Consider the following 22,410-nt stretch of genomic DNA (forward strand, 5'->3'; position numbering starts at 1 on the left):
TTTCTCTTCTCCTCACCTACTCTTTCTATAATTTTATTAAAATTGTTCTGTGGAGTGTGGATTTTATATTTATTTGAGTAACATAACAGAAATTAAAAATATTAACATTAAATATCTATATGATTATATTGTACAAATTGAGGAGAGAAATTATTATTGTATTGTGGAGATTTTATTTTGGAGCTTTTAAAATAACAACCTGTTAGTGTTTACACAAGATGTTATATTTAACAGTTTTTTTTTCCAATACAATTTCAATCAACCAACTAATTAAAAAAAATTGCATTTGTAAAGTGACATACCATATTCATAAAATCATAAAATGACATAAACACACATACATACCATGCAGATACAAATAAATGAATTTTGTTTAGGGAATTGGAAATTCGGTATTATTAATGATGTGTGGAATGTATAATTTATAAGCGTATATTGTTGATATTAACTTGATTTGCCATGACATTAAATAAATACTTTTATACTTGTAGAATTTTATCTCACATTATTAATTAACAAATAAGTATGATTTTCAAATTTTGTTTTGCTAGAAATACAAAATAAAGAGTTCAGAATAAATTTATTTTAAATACAAAACATCTAAGTAATTCAAAATTGAGATCTAGCGCATTGGTTCAATTTTTAAATATTAGGTGTGAGAGGTTTTTTGATTTTGCCCTTGGCACCATATCCACACAAAAGCTGCTACCCCAATCTTTTTTACTTTAAGTAATTTAACTGGTATACAAACCAGTTTTACAACTTGATATTATTTAACGAGACACTATAACAAAAGAAGTATCCGAACGCCAATTCGGAAATATTACCAAATCAAAAAATAAATGCACTACACAGTATTACAAATATGTGCAGTGCATATGTGTGTACTTAAATATGTATATCATCTTAATTAAGTTTATTCATTTCTGTGAAAAATTTAGAGTGATTTTAATATAGATTATTGTTACCATTTGTGATGACCCCGCAATTAGAAACCATTTAAAAGTGATACAAGTGAAATTAGTCTAGATAGAAGCTGTTTTTACTTTAAAGATTTTCTTTTAAAACCACAATTAATAACAAGTACATATACATATATATATATATATGTGTATGTACATAAGTACTTACAAAATAAAGTATTTTCTCATTTAAAATTTTAACTCTGCTCCATCTATATAACACATACTAATGAGTTTACAAGTGTTTATATAAATGTACTTCTTAGCTTTTTTTTTATTTTAATACAAAACTTTTTAATTAGGTATTAAATACACGATAATCAAAATATAAATGGGGGTTAGCGTAATTTATATAAAGTTAACTATTATCTATATGTATGTAGTAAATTTTTACTTACATATACACACAAACAACCTTACATTACATTTTGTTTAATATGGAATATTTTAATTTAGAAATTTAGAATTCTTAGTTCTATTCCGTGTACACTGAACTACCTAAGCTAAAGTAATATTAACATTATGTAATACTTATGTATATAAGTATGTTATGTACATAATATATCAGTAATATTTTCTATTTGCATAAAAGTGAAGGCTTGGTTTTTTTTTTACTAACATAAAATTATTTTAATGAATAATGGTGGTAAGAATAGTTCTACGGGTTGTGTTGAGTATTTCAATTGATTCTAATTTAGAAAATTAAGAATCAAACTGGGTATAAGAAAAGTAATATACTTAAATATGTTCAAAATAATGAAAACCAAATTTATTGTTAACCTATGGTTTTTTATTGCATTGAATAATTTTTGCTTCTACAGCGGAGTTTTCACAATAGAACAGTTTAATATCCTCAAAGATATTACCAAAATCTAGTAAAAATTTTCGATTTTATAAAATTTTCTAGTTTATCTGAAATTTCTCATTTAAATACAGTTATATAATTTTGAAGAAACAGATGTCTGCAATCAACTACTCGAGCCGACTCTATTAATCAAAAAATTTTCTCCATAATTTTTTATTTTCAAACTAATATTGTTATTCAAAGTGTCTATACACTCTCATGAAATTTATTTGTCATTCTATAAACAAATTTTAAGAGTAATTTTAAACAAAACGTTGAAAGTTCCGAATTGATAACAAAAATTTTTGTTTCTATTTTTATTTTTAAACAAAAAGAAAAAAATTATCAAGCTGGACTGATAAAACAAACATTAAAGACTCTTACTTCTACAAAATTTACTCTTATCATTAAAAATATTATTTAATCTTTACATTAATTATAAAGCAAGTAGATTTACTTTAAAAAATTAAAATAAAAAGAGAAATTATTTTTTCTTTCTCCATTTTAAAATTGTCTACCTGAAGGTCATACAAAAATATTGTTTTTCGAGAAAGAACTTTTGGAATAATATTTTCTGATTATAAATTAAATAGTCTTTAAAGGAAACAGTAACTTTTATTAGATCACACACTAGAATTTCCTGAAAAATTCCGAATACTAAATTTCAAAATAAACACTCATAGGTATGTGAAAATTATTATACTATAAAATGAAATGAATACATAAAAAAAAATTATTAAAACCCAAACAGAGTTCAAGGTTCTATGATTTACAATTTTACCAAATTTTAACTTTTGTCATACCTATCTTTTAAAAATTTTTACATTCTTGTGCTCGTATTAAATGACGCATATTCCGGCAAGGAATTCCCAAAAAAAAATTAATTTATCATGTTGAACAATGTAACAAACTGACTAAAATCAAAACTGCGTTCATTACATATTATAATGTAGAAGAAGAAAATTTTGAAGATCACTTACTCACGTAATTTATGATACGAACAAGAAAATATTCAAGCGATTTTTAAAATGTAGACCTTCATGAGTACAATCGCACTTTTTACATTTTTTCTAAAATAAATTAACACTTTCGAATTAATATGCAAATTAAGTGTCTCTTGCTAAACAGAAACACATTAACGAATATTAAAGTGTTATACAGGTATATGGTTTAACATTAATATATAAATAGATACATAATAGACGTTTGGTATGTCACATAGGTAGTAAACGTTGACTTCTTTAACCATAATATGTTGGGGAGTGATATTAAGTTTTGGCAAATATGGATAAAAATCAACAAACAAAATAGTTTTCAATTTTTTTAGCGAAAACATAATAAAAAATTTTAAATAGTATGACTAAGACTATTCAATTTAGAATAAAATAAAATTAATAACGTTTTGAGCATACAAAAAATTATTGACTACAATAATAAAACTTTAATAACCTTTGTTTATATTTTGATGGGAAAAACCCAAATTCCACAATTCTACACTTGTTTAGAATTTTAACATAACATTACTATAGAAGTTTGCGGCTCTTTTTTAAAAACCTATTCTGAATTCCGATTTCCAATATTACAGATTTTTTTATAGTGTTTATTATTGTACTCTTTATTTGCATTCAAGAGCCAGTGTAAAAGCTTATTTTTTAAAAAATGTAGTAAAATCTGCAATATTTAAAAAGAGAAGAAAAATTATCGTTATAAAATTCTACAAATTGTTGCTTGCTAAAAATAATGTGGCGTGAAAGAAAATACTATAGTGAATATGTTAAGGATCCTAAATTTGATTTAAATGAGTAGTAATTTATAAAAATTTTTGGGAAAATGTAGTAGATTTGTTATATTATATGAAGTAGATTTGCAACGAAGGTTTTTATTTACTCTTTGCTGTAGCTTTATCATAATACGTATAGTATAATATAACTATACTATAATACTATACTATAATAATACTCTACCTACAGTATAATATATAGTATTTACTATAATACTATGCATGTTTATTAATGTATTTCATTATTGTATTTTAAAATATAAAGTGTGAGTGCGGATAAGTATAGTATATTTTCTCTCAGTTGATTGTTGAGTAGAAGTAAACAACACATTTAAATTTCTGTTAAATTATTGAAAAAAAGTATGTAATGTAGGTTCTTATTATTTGTGGAACTTAAAATTACTAACATAATTTTTACATTAAGTAAATGAAACAACGAAAATTATAATGAAGTAGAATTACATACTACTTTATATAGGATGTAAAACGTAATGTGTATTGCAAAAAAGTGTTTACTATAGAATTATTTAATAGTAATTAGTCTAGTAGTAGAACTATTATAGTAAAGTATAGTATTTACATGTCAACATACATACCACTATATTATTTTAAATTTCATGATGATTTGCAAATTTATAATGAGCGAAAATTTCATAATACATGTACATACATGCATACATATGTATTGAAAAAAATACTACATATTATAACATATTGTGCTGTACATCTAAATCATGCTATTTTTGCTATTGCGATTCATTCAATTTATTCTTTATTAGATTTATTTCATAACAGTTGGGATCATTCTTGTTGAAAATGATTGTTGTAGAACATAACGAATTCTCTCTCCACATTACTATTGAATTTTTGAAGAGAATACTTGTATTGGAGTCTGTTCCATACATTTAAACTGCAGTTTGATATTAATTTAGGAAATTTTTTTTTGTTGAAAGTGTTAACACATTTTAGCTGAAATTCATGTATGTGCCTTATCTATCAGTACATACTTCTGCATTTTCGATATGAATTATGAACAAATTTTCATAAGAAATTCATCATTTATTTTTAAATATTTTATGAATAGTCGTTATCATAACATATTTTAACATACAACATAACATATTTTATGAGTTAACAAGGAAATGACAATGTACTTCGAGTGCTCATTTTTATATTTAACGCAATCGGAGTAGCTAAGTTCATTTTATCGAATTATTTAGTTTTTTGATTTTTATAATTTACTAATTTATTAGTTAGGAAAATAGTTACCCATATAAGTAATTTATTTTCTTAAACAAAAATGTTGAAATTTTATGCAAATTAACAAAAATTTTATTATTTTGTATTGTTAAAACTTATTGGAACCAAATGCTCAATTACTCAACTACATTTTTAATAACAGCTAATAATAATATCTTGTTCGCCTGAATTTATGCAAAAAATTAAAAATCAAAAATATTTAAAATTTTGTGTATTTAGCCTAGCCATATTAATATTTTCCTTATAAATTTTATGTTCAGTGATGTATGTAATAAAAAAATGTCCTAAGTGAGACAGAACTGGTTTATTTTTTAAATTAATGAAGCTACATACATTTTATATAGGTAACTAGAACTTAGTTACAGAAAATAGAATAAAAGTAACTAATAATGTGAAACCACCTCAGTAATAATGTTTTAATTCAAAGTATGTATGCGTTTATTCTTGAAAAGCGTAGAACTCTTGTTTCACAAAGTTTAATTTTGTGTTTAAATATATTTTTCCTAAATTTATGCAAAACAGAATATATAGATAGCTGATAGATAAAAAACAAATTGCAAAAAAGAATTCGCTTATGCTCGAAATTTTCCTATTCTACTTGTTAATTTAATTACGATGATTTGTAATTAACAACTTTTCGGTTCAAAAACTCCGAAATTTGCATAATAATTTGAGTAGAATTTACTTTTTTTCAATTAAATGGATAAATTTTGCTTCCTGCTTTTTAATTTAATTGAAATTTCTTATTATGAATACAATATTTTTAAAAATCTACGCACCGTATGGGCTTCAATTCCAGAAAATTTTTATAGACAAACTAATTTTAAAATGCGGACCTGAGTATTTTCCCTCAGTTCAGCTTAATTACCAACGAGATATCGTATTGTATAGTTACATAATAACACAAGAGCTTTGTAAAGGAGAATCTGCTATTGTGTTATTACACCAATTTTAACCAATAGTCTACAGGAACTTTAAATGTAGGTCTATAATACACATATGTATAACCTATGATTATAATAAATAACCCTTTTTTCTTTCTTATATTTCAATTTAACAACTTAAAAATTTAATATAAACTTTTATTTTGTTTGTTTGTTTGCTTTTTCTTTTATACATTTATAATAATTTATATGGGAAATAAAATAAAAAGTTTCAGATACATCAAAAAAGAACAACATTTTACTGTTTTAAATACTTAATTAATTAAAATTGTGTACTAACAACGACTCAGAGAACTCATATGCCATATATAGATAGCTTCGTATTGAAATTTCTAGAAATTAAGATGGAATGTTTTAATTAATTCACTTGTTTTTATCTTAGATTTAGTACCATCAATAGCTTAATCAACCACATGCTACGATAGAACATGTCACGAGTTAATTTAAAATAGTAACCAAAAATTTGTTAGATTTCTTTAAGATTTGCCTTTTTATGCACCCTTTCTTCACATTAAGTTCGGGTATTTGTAAGAAATAGTTTAATTGCATTGAAATTGCATTGCATGTTAAATTATTTTTGGAAAATTACGAAAATGTTACCACATAATAAAATAAAACTACATTACAATTAGCTTTAAATATAAAAATTGATAACCTACATTTAATTCGAATATTATAGCTTCTTCGATTTTAGTAATATTGTAAGTAAATTTTCGAAAGTGCTACAATATTCTTTTCTTAATTCATGACATATTTGCTCTCTGAATTGATTGGTTATACATGATATTTTTTTGTTTTAACTTATATTATAGAAAATTAATTTCCAGTTTTTTGTAATTTTGAAAAATACATTTCAGCTAATATATCAGCTCCAGTTTGATTGATTTCCTAAAATAAAATAATAAATTTAATTAACATAACACTAGGCAATTAATAAATTTTCAATAAAATCTTACATCGTAACCATATGGTTCTAAATAATCTTTACATTTTTGTAACCAGGCTCTTACTCTAGGATATGGACCCATTTGAAAACCCAATACTTCAATTTGTGAAACAGTTACTGTAAGTGATAAATCAGCTATTGTAAAATTATCAGTTGCTAAAAATGTTCTCCCTTTAAGTATGGTATCTAACCAATATAATGCTTCAGCTAATTTTGCTTTTTTTGTTTCATCAAGTGGTGCTCCCATAAATATTGTTGGCCACTATTTAAAAATATTAAAAATGAAAATTATATTAAAATTTTAATTATTAAAATTAAGAAAATAAAATTTCGATACTCACAAAAAAATCAGTTGTTCTTTGGTATAATGTTCCCAAATCAAATTGTAAGCGTTGATCAATAAGAGCTCTAGTTCGAATATCAGCTGGATATAAACTGTCATCTTTTCCATATGCGGCTACCAAATATGCAAGAATTGCTCGGCTATTGTTTAGTTTTTTAGGGTATAGAAAAAAAAATAATAATTAATAATTATAAAGATTAGGTTTATTATGAAGATCACAATAAAAGCAAAATAATTGAGGGAATGAGTTGCAAAAGGTGGGGAGGGGGGGAAGGGGGGCACAAGAGTTTAATCGAATAAGATATTCGCCATTTTAACTTCATTTAGTTTTGAAAAAGAGCAAATTTCATAATAGAACTTTGTTTTAGAACATGCAACCAACCGTCATTGTTCTGAAATCCGGCTTTTGACAAAATTGTCTGTTGAAACAATTTGTACTGTTAGTACCTTTTCCATTTAGCGAGCGCAATATAGTGGTTTAATTTGAAAAACCGTAAGAGGAGAATTTAAAAAAAATTTAGAATTTTATTAAATAGGAAGGGGGGGGGGGGGCTGGATTTTAAATATAAAATGAGCCAGAAATTTCGACATATTTTGACATTTCGACATATTTCGCATTAAAATTTTGCGGGATTTCAAATTAGCATTGTGAATTGATACTCGAGTAATTAATTAATAAAATTAAATTTTCAATTTAATCAAATTATAATAGCATTTAAATTCATAAACTCTATTAGAAATCTTATATTAGACCTATTTAAAATACCAGTAATATTATAATAATTGGACTATAAACTATAATATTGCGTATAACATTAAATATATTGTTTCATATACATATTATTATAATAATAAATTCATTAAATAATAAATATATATATTTCTTACCTTTCCCACAATACTAATCCACTATCATTTATTGTTGGTAAACAATGTTGAGGATTCATATTTAAAAATTCTGGTTTCATATGTTCTTTCTCCATAATATTGACCTGTTTTAAATCGAATTCTAATTCCAATATTCGTCCTAATAATAGGATTGCCCGGCATGGTGGACTTGGTTTAATATAATATAATATTGGTGGCATTTGTCCGCCTCTAAATAAAAAATATACAAAATCTTCAACAATTTCCCGTGTTGATACTTCCATTTTTAAATAAATTATTTAGCAATAATAACAATACTACTATTAAAATATTTAATATAAATTCATTTAATTAAATGAAGTAATTATTATAATAAAATGTTTTCGTATATTATTATCGTATTCTATAATTTTAATATACGTATAACAAAAGTACTAGCATTAGATTACAATATCAATACAAACACCGCCATATTGGTAAATAAATTACGAATTAATAATATGAAAATAATGAAAATCACAATTTATCAATGTTTATGTATGCGTGTGTGTGAATATAACAAAAAAAACAAAGTGGTTAATAATTTCAAATTAAATCATTGCATCTAACCCACATGAAAGCTTTTTATAAACTGAAAATATGAAAAAAAAACTTTTTTTTCCTTATATTAACAAAATTATGACGAGGGACTTGTGGTGCGGTCAATCAGTAGGATAATGGGGTTAGGATAAAAGGACAACAAATAAAAAATTCTTTTTAAATAGTAATTTTCGATTTTTATTTCAAATTAAACGTTTCCTTAATATAATTGTATATCAAGTTAGTGTGAATGTTTTATACGAGTACATTATGTATGCATGACAGGTAAACTGAATGTGAATACGAGTATAATGTAGGGTTGTATATGTAAAACACAATCATTGTATTAAAAATATAATCAAAATACATGTTGGGACAGTGATCCTATACGAATTACACGTAACATAAGTATATACTACTGTTAGATTCCGTATTGTAAAGAAAACGTAAACTTTGACGACTTGTCGCATTCTGTATTCTATCATAAAAAAATTGTACTATATTACGGATTCCGAATTGTATAAAATGAGTTTTCGAAATTCAGAAAAAAGAAAATCGCGTATTCAAAAAATTCTGGGTGCTTTGTAGAATTTAGACGGCAAGTATAACCAGTAAGCGTTAGTTGAATTTTGATGTAGAAAATTGATAATGAGCAAGTAAATTATAAAGAGAGTAGTAATAAAGAATTTTAGAAAAACTACCTGTCACAAAACAGAAATTTTTACGACAAAAAAAGCAAATTTGTATGACGACTCCCGAAATGTAGAAAACTTATTTTCAGTTTACAATGCAGTGCCCTTGTATTTTATTTTGGAATCATATACTAATTTAAACGCTAGATTTAACTAGATAATTTTAACGCTAATACGGAGTACTTAGTAATCATGTAGAAACCAATGTGAAGAACATTTCGTCGGCAATTTCTTCATACCTCTGTAGCTCAGTTGGTAGAACGTCCGCCTAGAAAGCGGTAGACCACTATTTCGAGTCCAGTTCGAGGAGAAAAATTTTTTAATTTTTCTTCCATTAACTCGTTCCGTTAATTATGTCATCCATCTGTTCTGCAGTTTTATGAAGAAATTCCAATTAAGTTAACGAAATTCTAGTTATATTACGAAATTTAGAATGAGTGACATGAAAAGGGACAAAATTAAAAGAATGGATGCGTCGAAACAGAGTTTTATATGCCTTAATGAAACAGTTTTGTTTAAAATCATGAAACTATCTTTAACATTTATAAAAACAATTTAAACTGCTTAAAAGAGTTATACAAATTCCACCTTACAAGTATATTTTAATATCTGAATTTCGTCTTATATTGCATTTGGTATCAAATATTCGTAAATTCGGGTGCTTGTTTGATTAATTATGCACGTCTTTAATATTTAAATAATGGTGTTATTGTAAAAAAAATATTTGAAGTTTTTATTACAAGCACCATGTAATTACTCTAATTTCTGTAATAGTTTGAATAATAATTAAAAGGAAATATTGACTTCCTATAAATTAATGATTTAAAAATAACTACATAATATATATACATATATATATATACATATATATATATACATATATACATAATACATATATTTTAAATATTTAACAAAATTTCCTTGCTTTTCATGTTCTTATATAAAATTCGAAATTAACTGCAAAAGTATAATTTAATTAAAAATATTAAAATCTAAAATTCATTATATGAAATTGTTCGAATTTATTACTTAGCAATAATTAAAAATTTATAATTTCCGGAATTTTCAAAATAATAAAGTTGAGTAGTTTTTATATTGCCACCATTCTTATACGAGTAGTTTATTCATTTTAGAATTCTATAAAATTATAAACAGCTTTAAATTTTTTAATAAATGTAATTAAATGGACATAATACAGTTAGTTATCAATTAAATGTAATAATTCAGAAAATTTTTAATTACAATTTTTGTTTTTATATTCAACATTATTTTAATGAAACGGGCAATACTTTTTCATTAAAACAATACGCAACAATACGCAAACAATACGCAAATGACTTGTCGAGCTTGGTTTAATAATTCCAAAAAGGGAGCTGCTTAAGATAAAATTAATCATATTTTCAGTTTTCATATAATAAGCAGTTTTCTAACAAATTTTAATTGTGCAGAATTTCTGCACACTTAATTTTATCAAATTCATGTCTCTAAAGTTTCATGACTTTTTTCTATATACATAGAGTTTTATTCTAGGGAGCTGTTAAGAAGTGAAATAAATTTGAAATCCAAAAAATTTTGCAGTATAATAGCAGTTGCTTTTGAAACTGCTATACGACAAACAATAATTATTAACAGAAGAATGATGACATTGAATAACATTGACCTAATATTAATTTAAGATATTCTTAAATCTTATATATAAAAGTTTTTAAATATTTATTTTTTAATTCGAAAATATTCAATTTAATTTCAGATTGCTTGAGTATTTTTGAATAGTTACTTATATAATTGATTTTTTTTTTCAGGTTAATGGTTAAATAATAAGAGTGTAAAGTATTAAGATATTTAATAGAATTTTTATAGCTAGTTATACAATATTTACTTACATTTAATAAAAAGTAAATTAATAAAATTTTTATTTTCAAGTTTCGATTATAGCAATAAAAAATTTTGTAAATAGTATTCAATAAATTCTTAAAAGAGAATGTTCAGTTCTAAGTTGATAGCTATTAGAAGCACATTCTTAATTGAAATTTTCTTAACAGAATTTAAATAAAGAAATTTATTATAAATAAAAAAATATTGGAAAATTCTAGCTCAATTGGTAAGAGTTTTAAATTTTAAGAAATTAAAAATTGAACAAAAATATTCTGTTTTAATTTTATGGTTGGAATTTAGTTTTATAATTATTTAAGTTGGAAATATTATTAACGCTTGACAAAGTTCAACATAATTTAAAATTTCGGCATTGATTAAAAATGTTATATTTAACATTGTTCCAAAAATTTTTGAAATTACCGATAATAGTCGTAGTATACATGAATTGAAGAATAGCTCTACTTTAAATTAGAATATTATTTTACATGACCTCGATCGAAATGAAAATAATTGTTTTAAAAATTAAATTTTCATTTAAATTTCACGGTTCATGATTGTCTAGTCAAGTATAATATTCAAGAATAGTTTAAAAAATTTTAAAACCAGCGTCGCATCAAACATATATGCAAAATAAGCATTTGCAAGGAGCGCTTTTTCGATACCACGTAGGGCCAGAACCGCTGTAACATTAAAAACATTATTATGTATTGCTTATATGTTCTAAATTTTAATATTGTGCTCACGAAAAAACCTAGAAATTACAATTACTAATAATAAATTTAACTCAATTATAGTGTTTTTAGTTCAAATTATTTGTCAATAGCTATCCGAAATTCACAAAAATAAATTTTAAACTTCATTACTTTACACTTTTACTGATCAACAATGGTATTTTAACTTAAATAGTCTAGTATTTAAGTGCTAAACATGTTGATATAATTATGGAAGCGTCTATATACATATACATACATCTATCCCCGAGTAAACTTTACAATATAGTTACTTAGCTTACTTTAGTTATATTTACTCTAGTTTTTACTGAAATTTAAAATTTTTTTTTTTTTAAAAACATACCGTAAACATACTTTTATAAATTTTATCATTGATAATTCAATTTAATTAATATTTTATATAAAATATTCACTTATTCTTGTTTAAATATTTTTCAAATTTTTTATAAATTCATTGTTTTTTCTTGTCATTTTTCTCAAAATTTGTGGTTAAAATTAATTCAAAATATTTTAATTAACCTTTAATTAAGTCACTCATTAACCTTTAATAAAGTCACTCATTAATATATTTAATTAAAATTAAGTTTAAAAATTTTTAACATACAAATATTTTAAAAATATATAAAAAATAATTTAATAAATTTAATTTAAAATTTGATTATTACCAATAACAATGGAAAATTCTTCTCGTACTCCTTAATTTCTCCGTGTGTAAAAAACTAAAAAAATAACCAATTTTTTCTAAATATTATAAAAATTTAAGGACTCTTCTAGGCTTTTTATATTCAAAATAGTCAGAAAAAAATAAAATATATTTATTGTAGGTAATCGCCTTTAACTTTCTAACTCAATAATATTTGTGTGGGTATAAGCTAAAGTTTTAAATTAACTTGTATCCAACACTACAATTTTGTGTCATAACAAAAGTGTGTGGACTTACATACATTGTATGCAATGTAAAATTATAAATAATAAATTTTCTAGGAAAAAGCTTTTTAACTTAAAAAAATAAAACAAAAAATGTGTTTTATAAATTAATTGGAAAAAAAAAATTGTTAACCTTTTTATTAGAACTTTTAATATAATGGATTGGAAAAGATTAAATTAATTAGATCGTTTTAGCATACATAAATGTTATTTGTTTCAATATACATAATTAAATTGAAAATTAAATAACTCGAAATCTATAAATAAACGCGGACGTATGAGGGAGAGGTAGGAGGAGCAATATTATTTCAAAATGTAATTTCAATTATTAAATTAATGTAATTAAGCTCAAGACAACTATAGCGAAAATTATTAAAGACTAAGTATTAAATTGTACTTTCAAAGTAGATCGAAGGTTTTAACCCGAATTCAATCTTCAAATAATATACGCAATTTAAATTATTTTAGCAATTTGAACAGTTAAATAATTTTAAAACTCTTTATTTAGTTTCTATACTAGATTGTAGATTGTAGATTTCGAGGGAACCGAGTGGAACAGGAGTAACCCCCAAAGCCACCGCAGCCATTCTTGACCTGTTGTAGCCTCCCCACGCTCCCATCTATAATATCCCCGTCCCAACCACAAAGCCAGAGATATCCCTAAGGGAGTTGGACAACAGTTCCCGAACACTTAGGGACCCATGTTCAAGACAATTGCGGCGCTGAATAACCAAGCCGGACAGTCGCAGAGAATGTGCACGGCGGTCTCATCGTCGCCCCCACAAAATCTGCACAGAGGGGAGCCTGACTTTCCCAGCCTATGCAGGTGGTACTTCACTGGGCAGTGCCCCGTGAAGAAATTCGCAATAGTGCGAACCCGGCTCCTGCTCATCCCCAGCAAACCTGCTGCCCCCACGGCCGCATTCCGCCTGGCCCCCAAGGCGGAAGAAGGCAAACCGCAGAAACGCAGCGGCTGCACAAAGTCAGCTCCAAATCCCCCCTGTGCCAACCCATCGGCAATTTCGTTGCCTGCATGGCCACTGTGGCTCGGCACCCAAATGAGCGTGACTCTGTTCTCCGATGCCAATTCCACAAGTGCAGCAAGGCAGCCCCAGACCGGCTTAGATGTAACCTGAGCTGAGCGAAGTGCCAGCAGTGCAGCCCTGCTGTCCGAGAACACATAAATGGTGCGGTTTCTATAACCCCTTTCTATATTGATTCTCAGACAGATCTCTATTGCATGTATTTCGGCTTGGAACACCGTGCAATCCGGGTCAAGGGTCGCATATATACGTGTGTCCGGGCGGACACCGTATACGCCCGAACCTACACCCGACTCCGTCTTGGACCCGTCCGCATACCACGCGCTGGAACCCGACTCAAGTACCGGGCCACCCCGACCCCACGTCCATCGATCGGGAAACAGAACCCTATACTTACTGTCGAAGTTGTACCGCGGTAGACAGGTATCCGACATGGTTATTCTTAGAATCCAGTTTCTTTACTAAACCCAAATATATAAAAATTCAATGATATCTTTCAATTACTATTTCTTAAGATATGGCTAAAAATTTAAAATCAACCTGTAGTTGAGCTTCAATTTCCTGTTTCCGATATTCCCAATTCCGATACTGGTTGCTTCTAATATCGAACTTAGCTTATATTTGAAATTTAAATAACATCTGTAAATAAGTACCACTCATGATATTCGTAAAATAAACTTGAATGTAATCAATTTACATAAATACCAAAGCATTGACAGACTGAATTTTCTTTCATATGAAAAGTGAAATGAACTTCGATTAAAATACTCTTCTGATACAATAGAGGTACAGTAAAGTCGGTAAGAATAGCAGCAGTTGTTTATAAACGTAGGTTTTGTTGAAATCTTCGCAGCTCAACAAAAGGTACATTTAAACGTTTAGGCCCAGTGCTAGGTACCGCCGAATCTCTCCCTTTCCCCTTCATTAGAACCAGCTCTTGGAAAACGGATGGATGTAAGTTTCCTAAGTCATTGACATTCGTTAAGTCGGTAGCATACTAAAAGAAATAAAACCCAAGAAACTTCCGTGTAGAGGTAGACAGTGCACAATTAGAGCCCTTATTACCTGCCCTGAAATTCTCTCTTTAAAGAGATATAAGATCCCAAGTATGGCTTTGGCCACAATGTTCTTGTCGCATGTTTTTCAATGTATATGGCGGGATGTTGCGTTTCACTGTACATACTGTGTATATTTTTCACTGTATATACTGCGTTTTTAAAAAAGATAAGTTAAGCTAAAATATACTAGACTTGGAGGTGAGAATTATAAATGAATATTTATATATGTTATAAATACCTTCAGCTTTTTTTTTAATAACACGCTCGCAAGAAATTTAATAAATTTTTTTTTAATTGAAGACAATTTTCAGTGAATACATTAAAAACCACTTAGATTATGTAAATTTTTTTTTCGATATTAATTAAACTCCAGTGTAAAGGATATTTATTCAGTAATCACTGGTTAATCGTTGAAAAATCATTCACACTGCATAAATTAATATAGTGAATTTGAATAAAATGTTCAAGTATAATGAAAAAGAATAAGAACTTATTCTGGTATGTTTAGTTTTATTAAATTAGCTGTAATTATTAATTGGCAAGATCCTGAGACTATGGAAATAAATGTGAAGTGCTTGTTATTTATAATTTGTGATATAGGGATCCATTTTACATTGAATCTCTGCTGAATATCAAAGCTTCATAATATGGAACAAATATTTTTTTATTGGCACATTCATTTGGATGTTTTTTTTTTAATTATGAATTTTTTCTGTGTGATTTATTATGAATAGGAGACGGTTGTTGTGTAAGAATCATTTAGAAATATTTCATAAGAGAACGAGAAAAACCTAAGCAAATGCCGTAAAATTTGATGAAGTTACAAATTTTTTATAATAAAATTTAGTTTTTGTGTAAAAGACTTACTACCCAGCTACATAAAGTTTTGAATTCTTAATCAAACTGCAGTAATTTGTATATACCTTACAAGTACACAGAGAGAAAAATCAAAGTCTTTTTTGTTTTTTTAAATATTTCTTCTTTTTATAAATAAATTATTTTGCATATTGATTTTACGTTAACAAAAAACCTATATAACATTGTACATGCATTTATATGCTAGATTTTGATAAAAAAAAAAACAAAAGAATAACGTGAACTCAACAAAAATGGCAGGTCATGGCTAAAATGAATTTTATATACACGTGTACATTCTATATACACGATTATATTGGTATCAGTGTATATTATGCATAATATGTATCAAAGGATATAAAAATGATCGTCCTTGAGAATATTATAAATTTTATGTAATATTTTTGTAAAGAAGAAGTAAATTTCATTTGTAAAAAGTCAAAAATCCTTACAACTTATTTTTTATCCATATGTTTGAAGTGTATTATGAATTTGCCATATTCCGTTTGCGATTCAAGTATACAGATATGCTTTTGATCAGCACTGAATTCTGAGAAGATTTAGTGATATCAAAAACTAGTTGAGTTCAGTTAACCAAATTTTCATAAATAATTTACTATTGCTGACGCCAAAGCTCTATGTAAATTGGATTCGATCGTTGCCTTGGTTTGGAAAGTTGCCATACAATTAAAAAAGTTTTTTGGCTGTATTTCAGAAATTATTAGAGGTATACAGTATTTATATTTCGCTCACCCATATTACATATATTATTCAGTCTGTTACGTATGACAAAAGTCGCTGAAATTGCGTGACTCCTTATGCCTTGACCTTGAGATTTAGCAAAAGGGAATGGTGATATGATCATTAATTTCAAAAAAACTCTTGAGGTAGAAAGAGTTTATGTGGTAACTCTCATATAATATGTATAAAACAGCACTTTATGTAATATAAAAACACACGAGAACTCAAAGACGAAAACGAGTGTGTTGTATGAAAGGGTATGGAAATTATCATACAAACTCTTAAAATTTTAATAGTATTTATGCAGGTATCACAGAGTTGTCGGTCAACTAAGCCTATTCTCGTTAGTCTTTGTTTTGTAAATGTAATTATTTATGTAAATGTGTTTTGATTTGAAACAGGAAACTAAAATAGTACGAAATCAGAATTAAGTACACATTTCTAATCATTTTGAAAAATGATTTTTTTTTTGAAAAACGGTACCATTTTTGATAAACAAAATGTTATTAAATTGTAATCCAAAGGTAGAAATAACAAGTAAATTACTAGACGCCCCATGAATTTCAAATATGTATGAGAAAATTTGACGTTAGTATTTGTACTCTTAGTAGTTATGAATATGCTCATTATTTCTGACATGACGTGCAAATCTAAAAACAAAATTTTTGTGAACCTTGAAAAAAAAAATTTTTTCCTTTTTTTTATTTTGTTGATTGCAAAATGTCAAAATTATTGTGAATTTATTTTTTTTATTTTTGTATTTATTATTGTTCTATATTTGAACGCATCTGTTTACTGTACACATTAATACAAATATAAAATATTAAAAGATATGAGAGTAATTTTTGGTGTAAAATTTTGTTTTGTTGACATTAAACGTGACAGAGTTCTATTGTTATGTATGAAATTATGTCATATGAATTGTCAAATTTATATTTTTAATTTTTGTTAATGTCAATCAAATTATTCTGTCAAAACTGTGACTATAATTATTATCGTTAGAATCAATCGGATATGAATTTTTTAGTTACTTTTTAGCGCTTAGATTTTTCAGAAGACCATCTAGGGTTGTTGATTACTTTATTATTATTGTTAAGTTATTTACCGAATAAATAAAAAATTCTGAAATTTTTGAAGTATTATAAGAAAATTTTTTATTTTCTCAATCTTTATTTTAAATTATTAAAATGTTAAAAATATTTTAAGTTATTCTTCAATTGTGTACCATTTTCGGAGGTTAAATTATTAGAAATTTCAATTATTATGGTATATAGTGCATACATACTTTAATTATACAACAAAAATAAATTCAAATATCTTTCCTGTTCATATTGTAAGAAATTGTCAATAATGAAATTTGAGAAACTATTTCAAAAATTCACATGCATACTATGCTTTACCATTCATAACATGTTTATTTTAATATCCTACTTATTAAAATTATAGCGTGCAATATTATGTAAGTTGTTTTTATTTGCATATAGATTTTAAAATCTTAATGTTTACTTTTGGTATCCTATTATTATCCTACAATTTAAATATTTATTTTATTAGACATGCACGTCATTTCTAATGTTTTTGATATTATTTATATTTATTTTTTCAAATGACTGTTTCAAGCTAAAATAACAAATATTTTGATAATTTTTTACATGCCATAGCTGACATTGCATCAAAGTATTTTAAGTATGTAACTATGTATAAATCACAAAGTTACAGATTTATATAATATAAGAATATTCCAAATTGTTATTGGAATTTACCCTATAATCTATTGTATATCAGCTATACAAAATTCGAAATTATTTTAAATTCTTATTTCCTATTGACTATTGTTGTATTATGTAAACCTGTAACTTTGTGATTGGACAGAAATTATAACAACAATTATTTATTAATTTTTCTCTACACAATATTAAAACATTTTCATTAAAATTTTTGAAAAAATTTAAAATTGATGGTATTTTATATGGAATACAAAAATAAGAGAGTAGAGTGTTTTTTAACGATAAGAGAATTTAAAGTATTCTTTATCAATTCAAAATCATTTAATTAATTTAATAAAAATTTGTATAACACAAAAAATTTAAAAAAAATTGAAATAGCACAAATTCAAAACCGACGACATAATTCACTGACTCATAAACTGTTCTGTCATTTTAGTTAAAATTGAATTATAAAATAATATTAAATTTTACTGATCTTTATATAAGTTGAGAACCAAAAATTTGATACGTATCTCACTTTACAAAATACAAACATTTTTCTTCAATTAACGGGTTATCTTTTATTTAAAGCTACGTTTAATGACCAAAATATTTGACCGACGCTGTATCAAAAAATACGTGAACAGTAGAAATCGAAAAAAAATAGCATTTTGTAATTGTATTTACAAAGCCTAATAAAATTTTAATTTATGGGCTTTTTCGAAATTATTTTTTGATTGTAAAATAAATATTTTATTTTGTTTTTTAAATTCTTATATAATTTTAAAAACAGTTCTATAATATTTATGGCGGGAAATGTTGGTATTAATTAAAATTGCATTTAATTTCAAAAATTATTTATTTTATTAACCACTTATTATTAGACTTAAATCCAATAAAAATTTACATTTACTCGCAAATTAGCTGATAAATAGAAGTTATTCCTTGTTTCTTAATTTAACCCATAATTATTATTTTAATGTTTTGTACCGGATATTTAATTTTCGACTTTTCTTCGACAGCGATAATTGTTTAACTAAAAAAATTTAATGACAAAGCAACTTTTACGAAAAAAAAAATATGTCAAGGATTATTTTTTTTTTCTGAAATGTTCAAAATATTTTTAATTTCTTTTAATTTTTTTTATATTGCAATTATAGTAAGTAGATTTTTTATTGTATATAAAAATGTACCTATAAAAAGTACACAAATAAAAAAAAAAGTTCCTAAAATACAAAAAGGCAACCGAAATTATTTCACTCACTTTGCTTTTGTAATAATCCTCTGCTGAACTACAGCTACCGAATCAATACAATTACCCAGTTTGAATTTGGAAAAAGAATGTACAAATAATACCACGTTTTTGTATTTTTGTTTTTTTTTTATAAATTTTTTCTCTGTGTATTTGAATTGAATACTATTTTAATGTTTAAAGTATTCACCTTCAAATTTTTTTTTTCCTTTTTATTAATTCATTAATCAATAAATGCTTGTATATTTTATTTTTATACACATATTATAAACGAAATTCAAGTTATATCCTCAATTGTTTAGATCTATAATCAGTTTATTTAGAATATAATGTTTTTGAAGAAATTAAAATCTTGCAATTGTTTGAAAATAATTTTTAAAATTTAATATTTAAGTCACTTCTAATTTACAAAAACAAAAAAAAATTATTGATCACAAATAGCAAGGAATGCAATCCAATTATCTTAAACCACTACGTATGTGTGTAAGTTCATATAATATGCACCCATGTCTTTCAAGGGCTATTCGAATTTCTTTCATCAAAATCGAAAATAATTTTATTAATATTTGCACTTTTTATTCCTTGCAATACCACAACAACCTTTCAGCAAAACGACGATACAATGAATAAAATTAAAAATAAACAATGTAAAAAATTTTAAATAAATAAATCTAGTTTCAGTTATTTCTTCTTACATGCATACACACTCATATATAACTAAATTGAACTGTTATAATTTATAAATTTTTAATTATATAGGGGGCGAAGAAGAAAAATGAAATAAATCGCCCCAAAGTTCAAATAAAATAACCATAAAACAAATACAAGGTATTTAAAATTAAAGAAATTTTTTAAGTAAAATAAATAAGCACATTTTTTTTATTGTCTTTTTTTTAAATACGGATAAATCGATTAAAAATCAAAAAATTAAAAAAAAAATTAAAAAAAAAAACACAAAATTATTTCAAAAGTTTTCGTCTGCTTTTTTATTTTCTTCTAATAAAAACCGCTCTAATACGTTGCTAATTCTTTTCTGGACTAAACAGAAGCAAATAATTTTTGGAGCTTTGGAAATTTTCACAAATTTCAAATTTCTAATTTTTTTGATTTTTCCTTTTCCACATTATTTTTTTATTTTGTTTTTGTTTTCTCTATTTTCCTTTTCCTATAAAATTTTATAAATAACAATACAAAAAATAAGAATTTTTTTTTTAAATAATAATAGAAAAAAGAACAAAGAGCGAAAATCACTTCGATATACGAAAAAATTTAGTAAAAGAAAATTGCGAAAATCTGAGCGGTAAATAAATTTATTTATATGGGTATGTTTGTGTGTATGTAATGTTAACTGTACTAGTATATTATTAAGTCTAAATTCTTATTTTCCATCTGCTTTTGTTTTTTCTTTTTCCAACACAACATAATGGTTTGCTTGAATTTTTCTTGTTACGAGTGGTATTATAAGTATTTTATATTATTTATAATGTTCGATCGAACCTCTATGGACATTTATCATTCATTTCAAACTTTCAATTTTTGTATGATCCTAGCTGAAAGTTTTTGTATTAAGCACAATTGACTGTAAATGGAATCTTATTTGACATAATTCATATGTTGTAATACCTAGGGGCTCATACATACATGCAATTTTCAGTTTTGCAATTATTGCTGCTTGAGTATATAGAATGTTTGCGCTTGCAAATTAAATTATTGCATCAATTCAAATCGACGCAAATTCAAATGTGTTAAATAAAAATTGCAATCAATTTGTAGATAATTACAAGCTGTTTGATTGCTTAATTGAATTCGACCATACAGTTGCATGGATACAAATAAGCAATTAAACAATTGCAAAACTAAAAATTGCATTTATCTGAGCCCTAAAATAAATTAATAAAGTCTCATTGCGGTTAATTTAAACACTGGATATGCGTAGATCGGTTAATCACAACTCTTGATTATTTGAACATTTTTCTAGTTTAAGCATGTTTGACGTTTATTTTACATGATTCATTTACCCATATCCAATGGCTTTAAATGTTGTATTTAAACAATATCAATAAAACTGAATTCTTTGAATGTACCTCAATGTGAATAATTAAAGAAATCGTAAAATTTAACAAATTCAATTTCAATTGTTGATAATTATTGGTCATTAGTTCTTGATTACAATTTTTAAACCTATTATAAGGAGAGCATAAGCTAAAATTTTTCCTTTCCAAAAATTTTTATTTTTAGACTTTACACTTTGCGTTTTTTTCTCTTCTATATTTTATTTATTTACTTTTATAAACTAAGCTCGAGGGAAGAGTTTTCTATCGCTTTTTCAATATTTTTTCTCCTAATAAAAGGTGGAAAACTATTAAAGATCAAGGTAAATCCGAAAATTTAAACAAGAATTTTGATTACATTTAAAAAAACAGTGGCGATACTCATGAAAATTTAATTTTCTTTTTTATTTTAGTAGATACCAATGGTTAACAATGGAACAACGCAGTTCTAAATTGTTATTTTTTGAATGAATAAGAATCATACCAAGTTTTACTTTATTATTAACAACCACATCATTGTTTTTCAGCTAATGAGAATTATTTGACGTCACAGATTGATAATAATTGTACCTAATGAATCATCACCACCTACAGTGAATTTATGAGTGTATATTGTAGTTGATAATTTGGAAACCATGTGACCTTTTAATTGAAGAAGATTTTAAAGATAAAAATAGGAGCTTGGCTTAATTAAGCAGCGGATTTTATGAATAAAATAATGTATAAGGTCCTGACAGTTTTGTTGCCAGTAATGTGCCAGTAATATACATACATACTTATACATTTAGACACTTCTTTAATCTTACTACATTTGTAATGTAATAGAATAAGGAAATGTTTGTATTTTTCGGTATTTCCCAGTAAGAGAGAACTATCACTGGTTAATAGTTTACAACTCTATTTTCCTTTAAGTACATACGTATTTATATATATCTAATGATTATGCTTTGATGG

General features: G+C 25.6%; 1 protein-coding gene across 1 annotated transcript; it reads right to left on the reverse strand.

Annotated features, from left to right (window-relative positions):
* Positions 1-5,949: 5,949 nt before the first annotated feature.
* On the reverse strand, positions 5,950-20,410 carry LOC129611854 (glutathione S-transferase D7). Its single transcript, XM_055525258.1, has 7 exons — positions 19,418-20,410; positions 12,489-12,542; positions 12,167-12,342; positions 7,968-8,177; positions 7,078-7,219; positions 6,747-6,998; positions 5,950-6,678 (listed from the first exon to the last, which is right to left on the reverse strand). Exons 3-7 carry the CDS (start codon positions 12,193-12,195, stop codon positions 6,607-6,609), a joined length of 705 nt encoding a protein of 234 aa, XP_055381233.1. The 5' UTR covers positions 12,196-12,342; positions 12,489-12,542; positions 19,418-20,410; the 3' UTR covers positions 5,950-6,606.
* Between the last annotated feature and the right edge of the window lie 2,000 nt (positions 20,411-22,410).

This window comes from Condylostylus longicornis, unplaced genomic scaffold, assembly GCF_029603195.1.
Source record: "Condylostylus longicornis isolate FDR11 unplaced genomic scaffold, ASM2960319v2 ptg000055l, whole genome shotgun sequence".
Classification (NCBI taxonomy): domain Eukaryota; kingdom Metazoa; phylum Arthropoda; class Insecta; order Diptera; family Dolichopodidae; genus Condylostylus; species Condylostylus longicornis.

Coding starts and splice junctions, on each gene's coding strand:
- LOC129611854 (XM_055525258.1), bottom strand. CDS start 12,195: ATGATAAAATTTATAAAAGTATGTTTACG. Junction 7,220..7,967: donor GGATTAGTATTGTGGGAAAG/GTAAGAAATATA, acceptor ACTAAACAATAG/CCGAGCAATTCTTGCATATT. Junction 6,679..6,746: donor TAGAACCATATGGTTACGAT/GTAAGATTTTAT, acceptor ATTTTATTTTAG/GAAATCAATCAAACTGGAGC.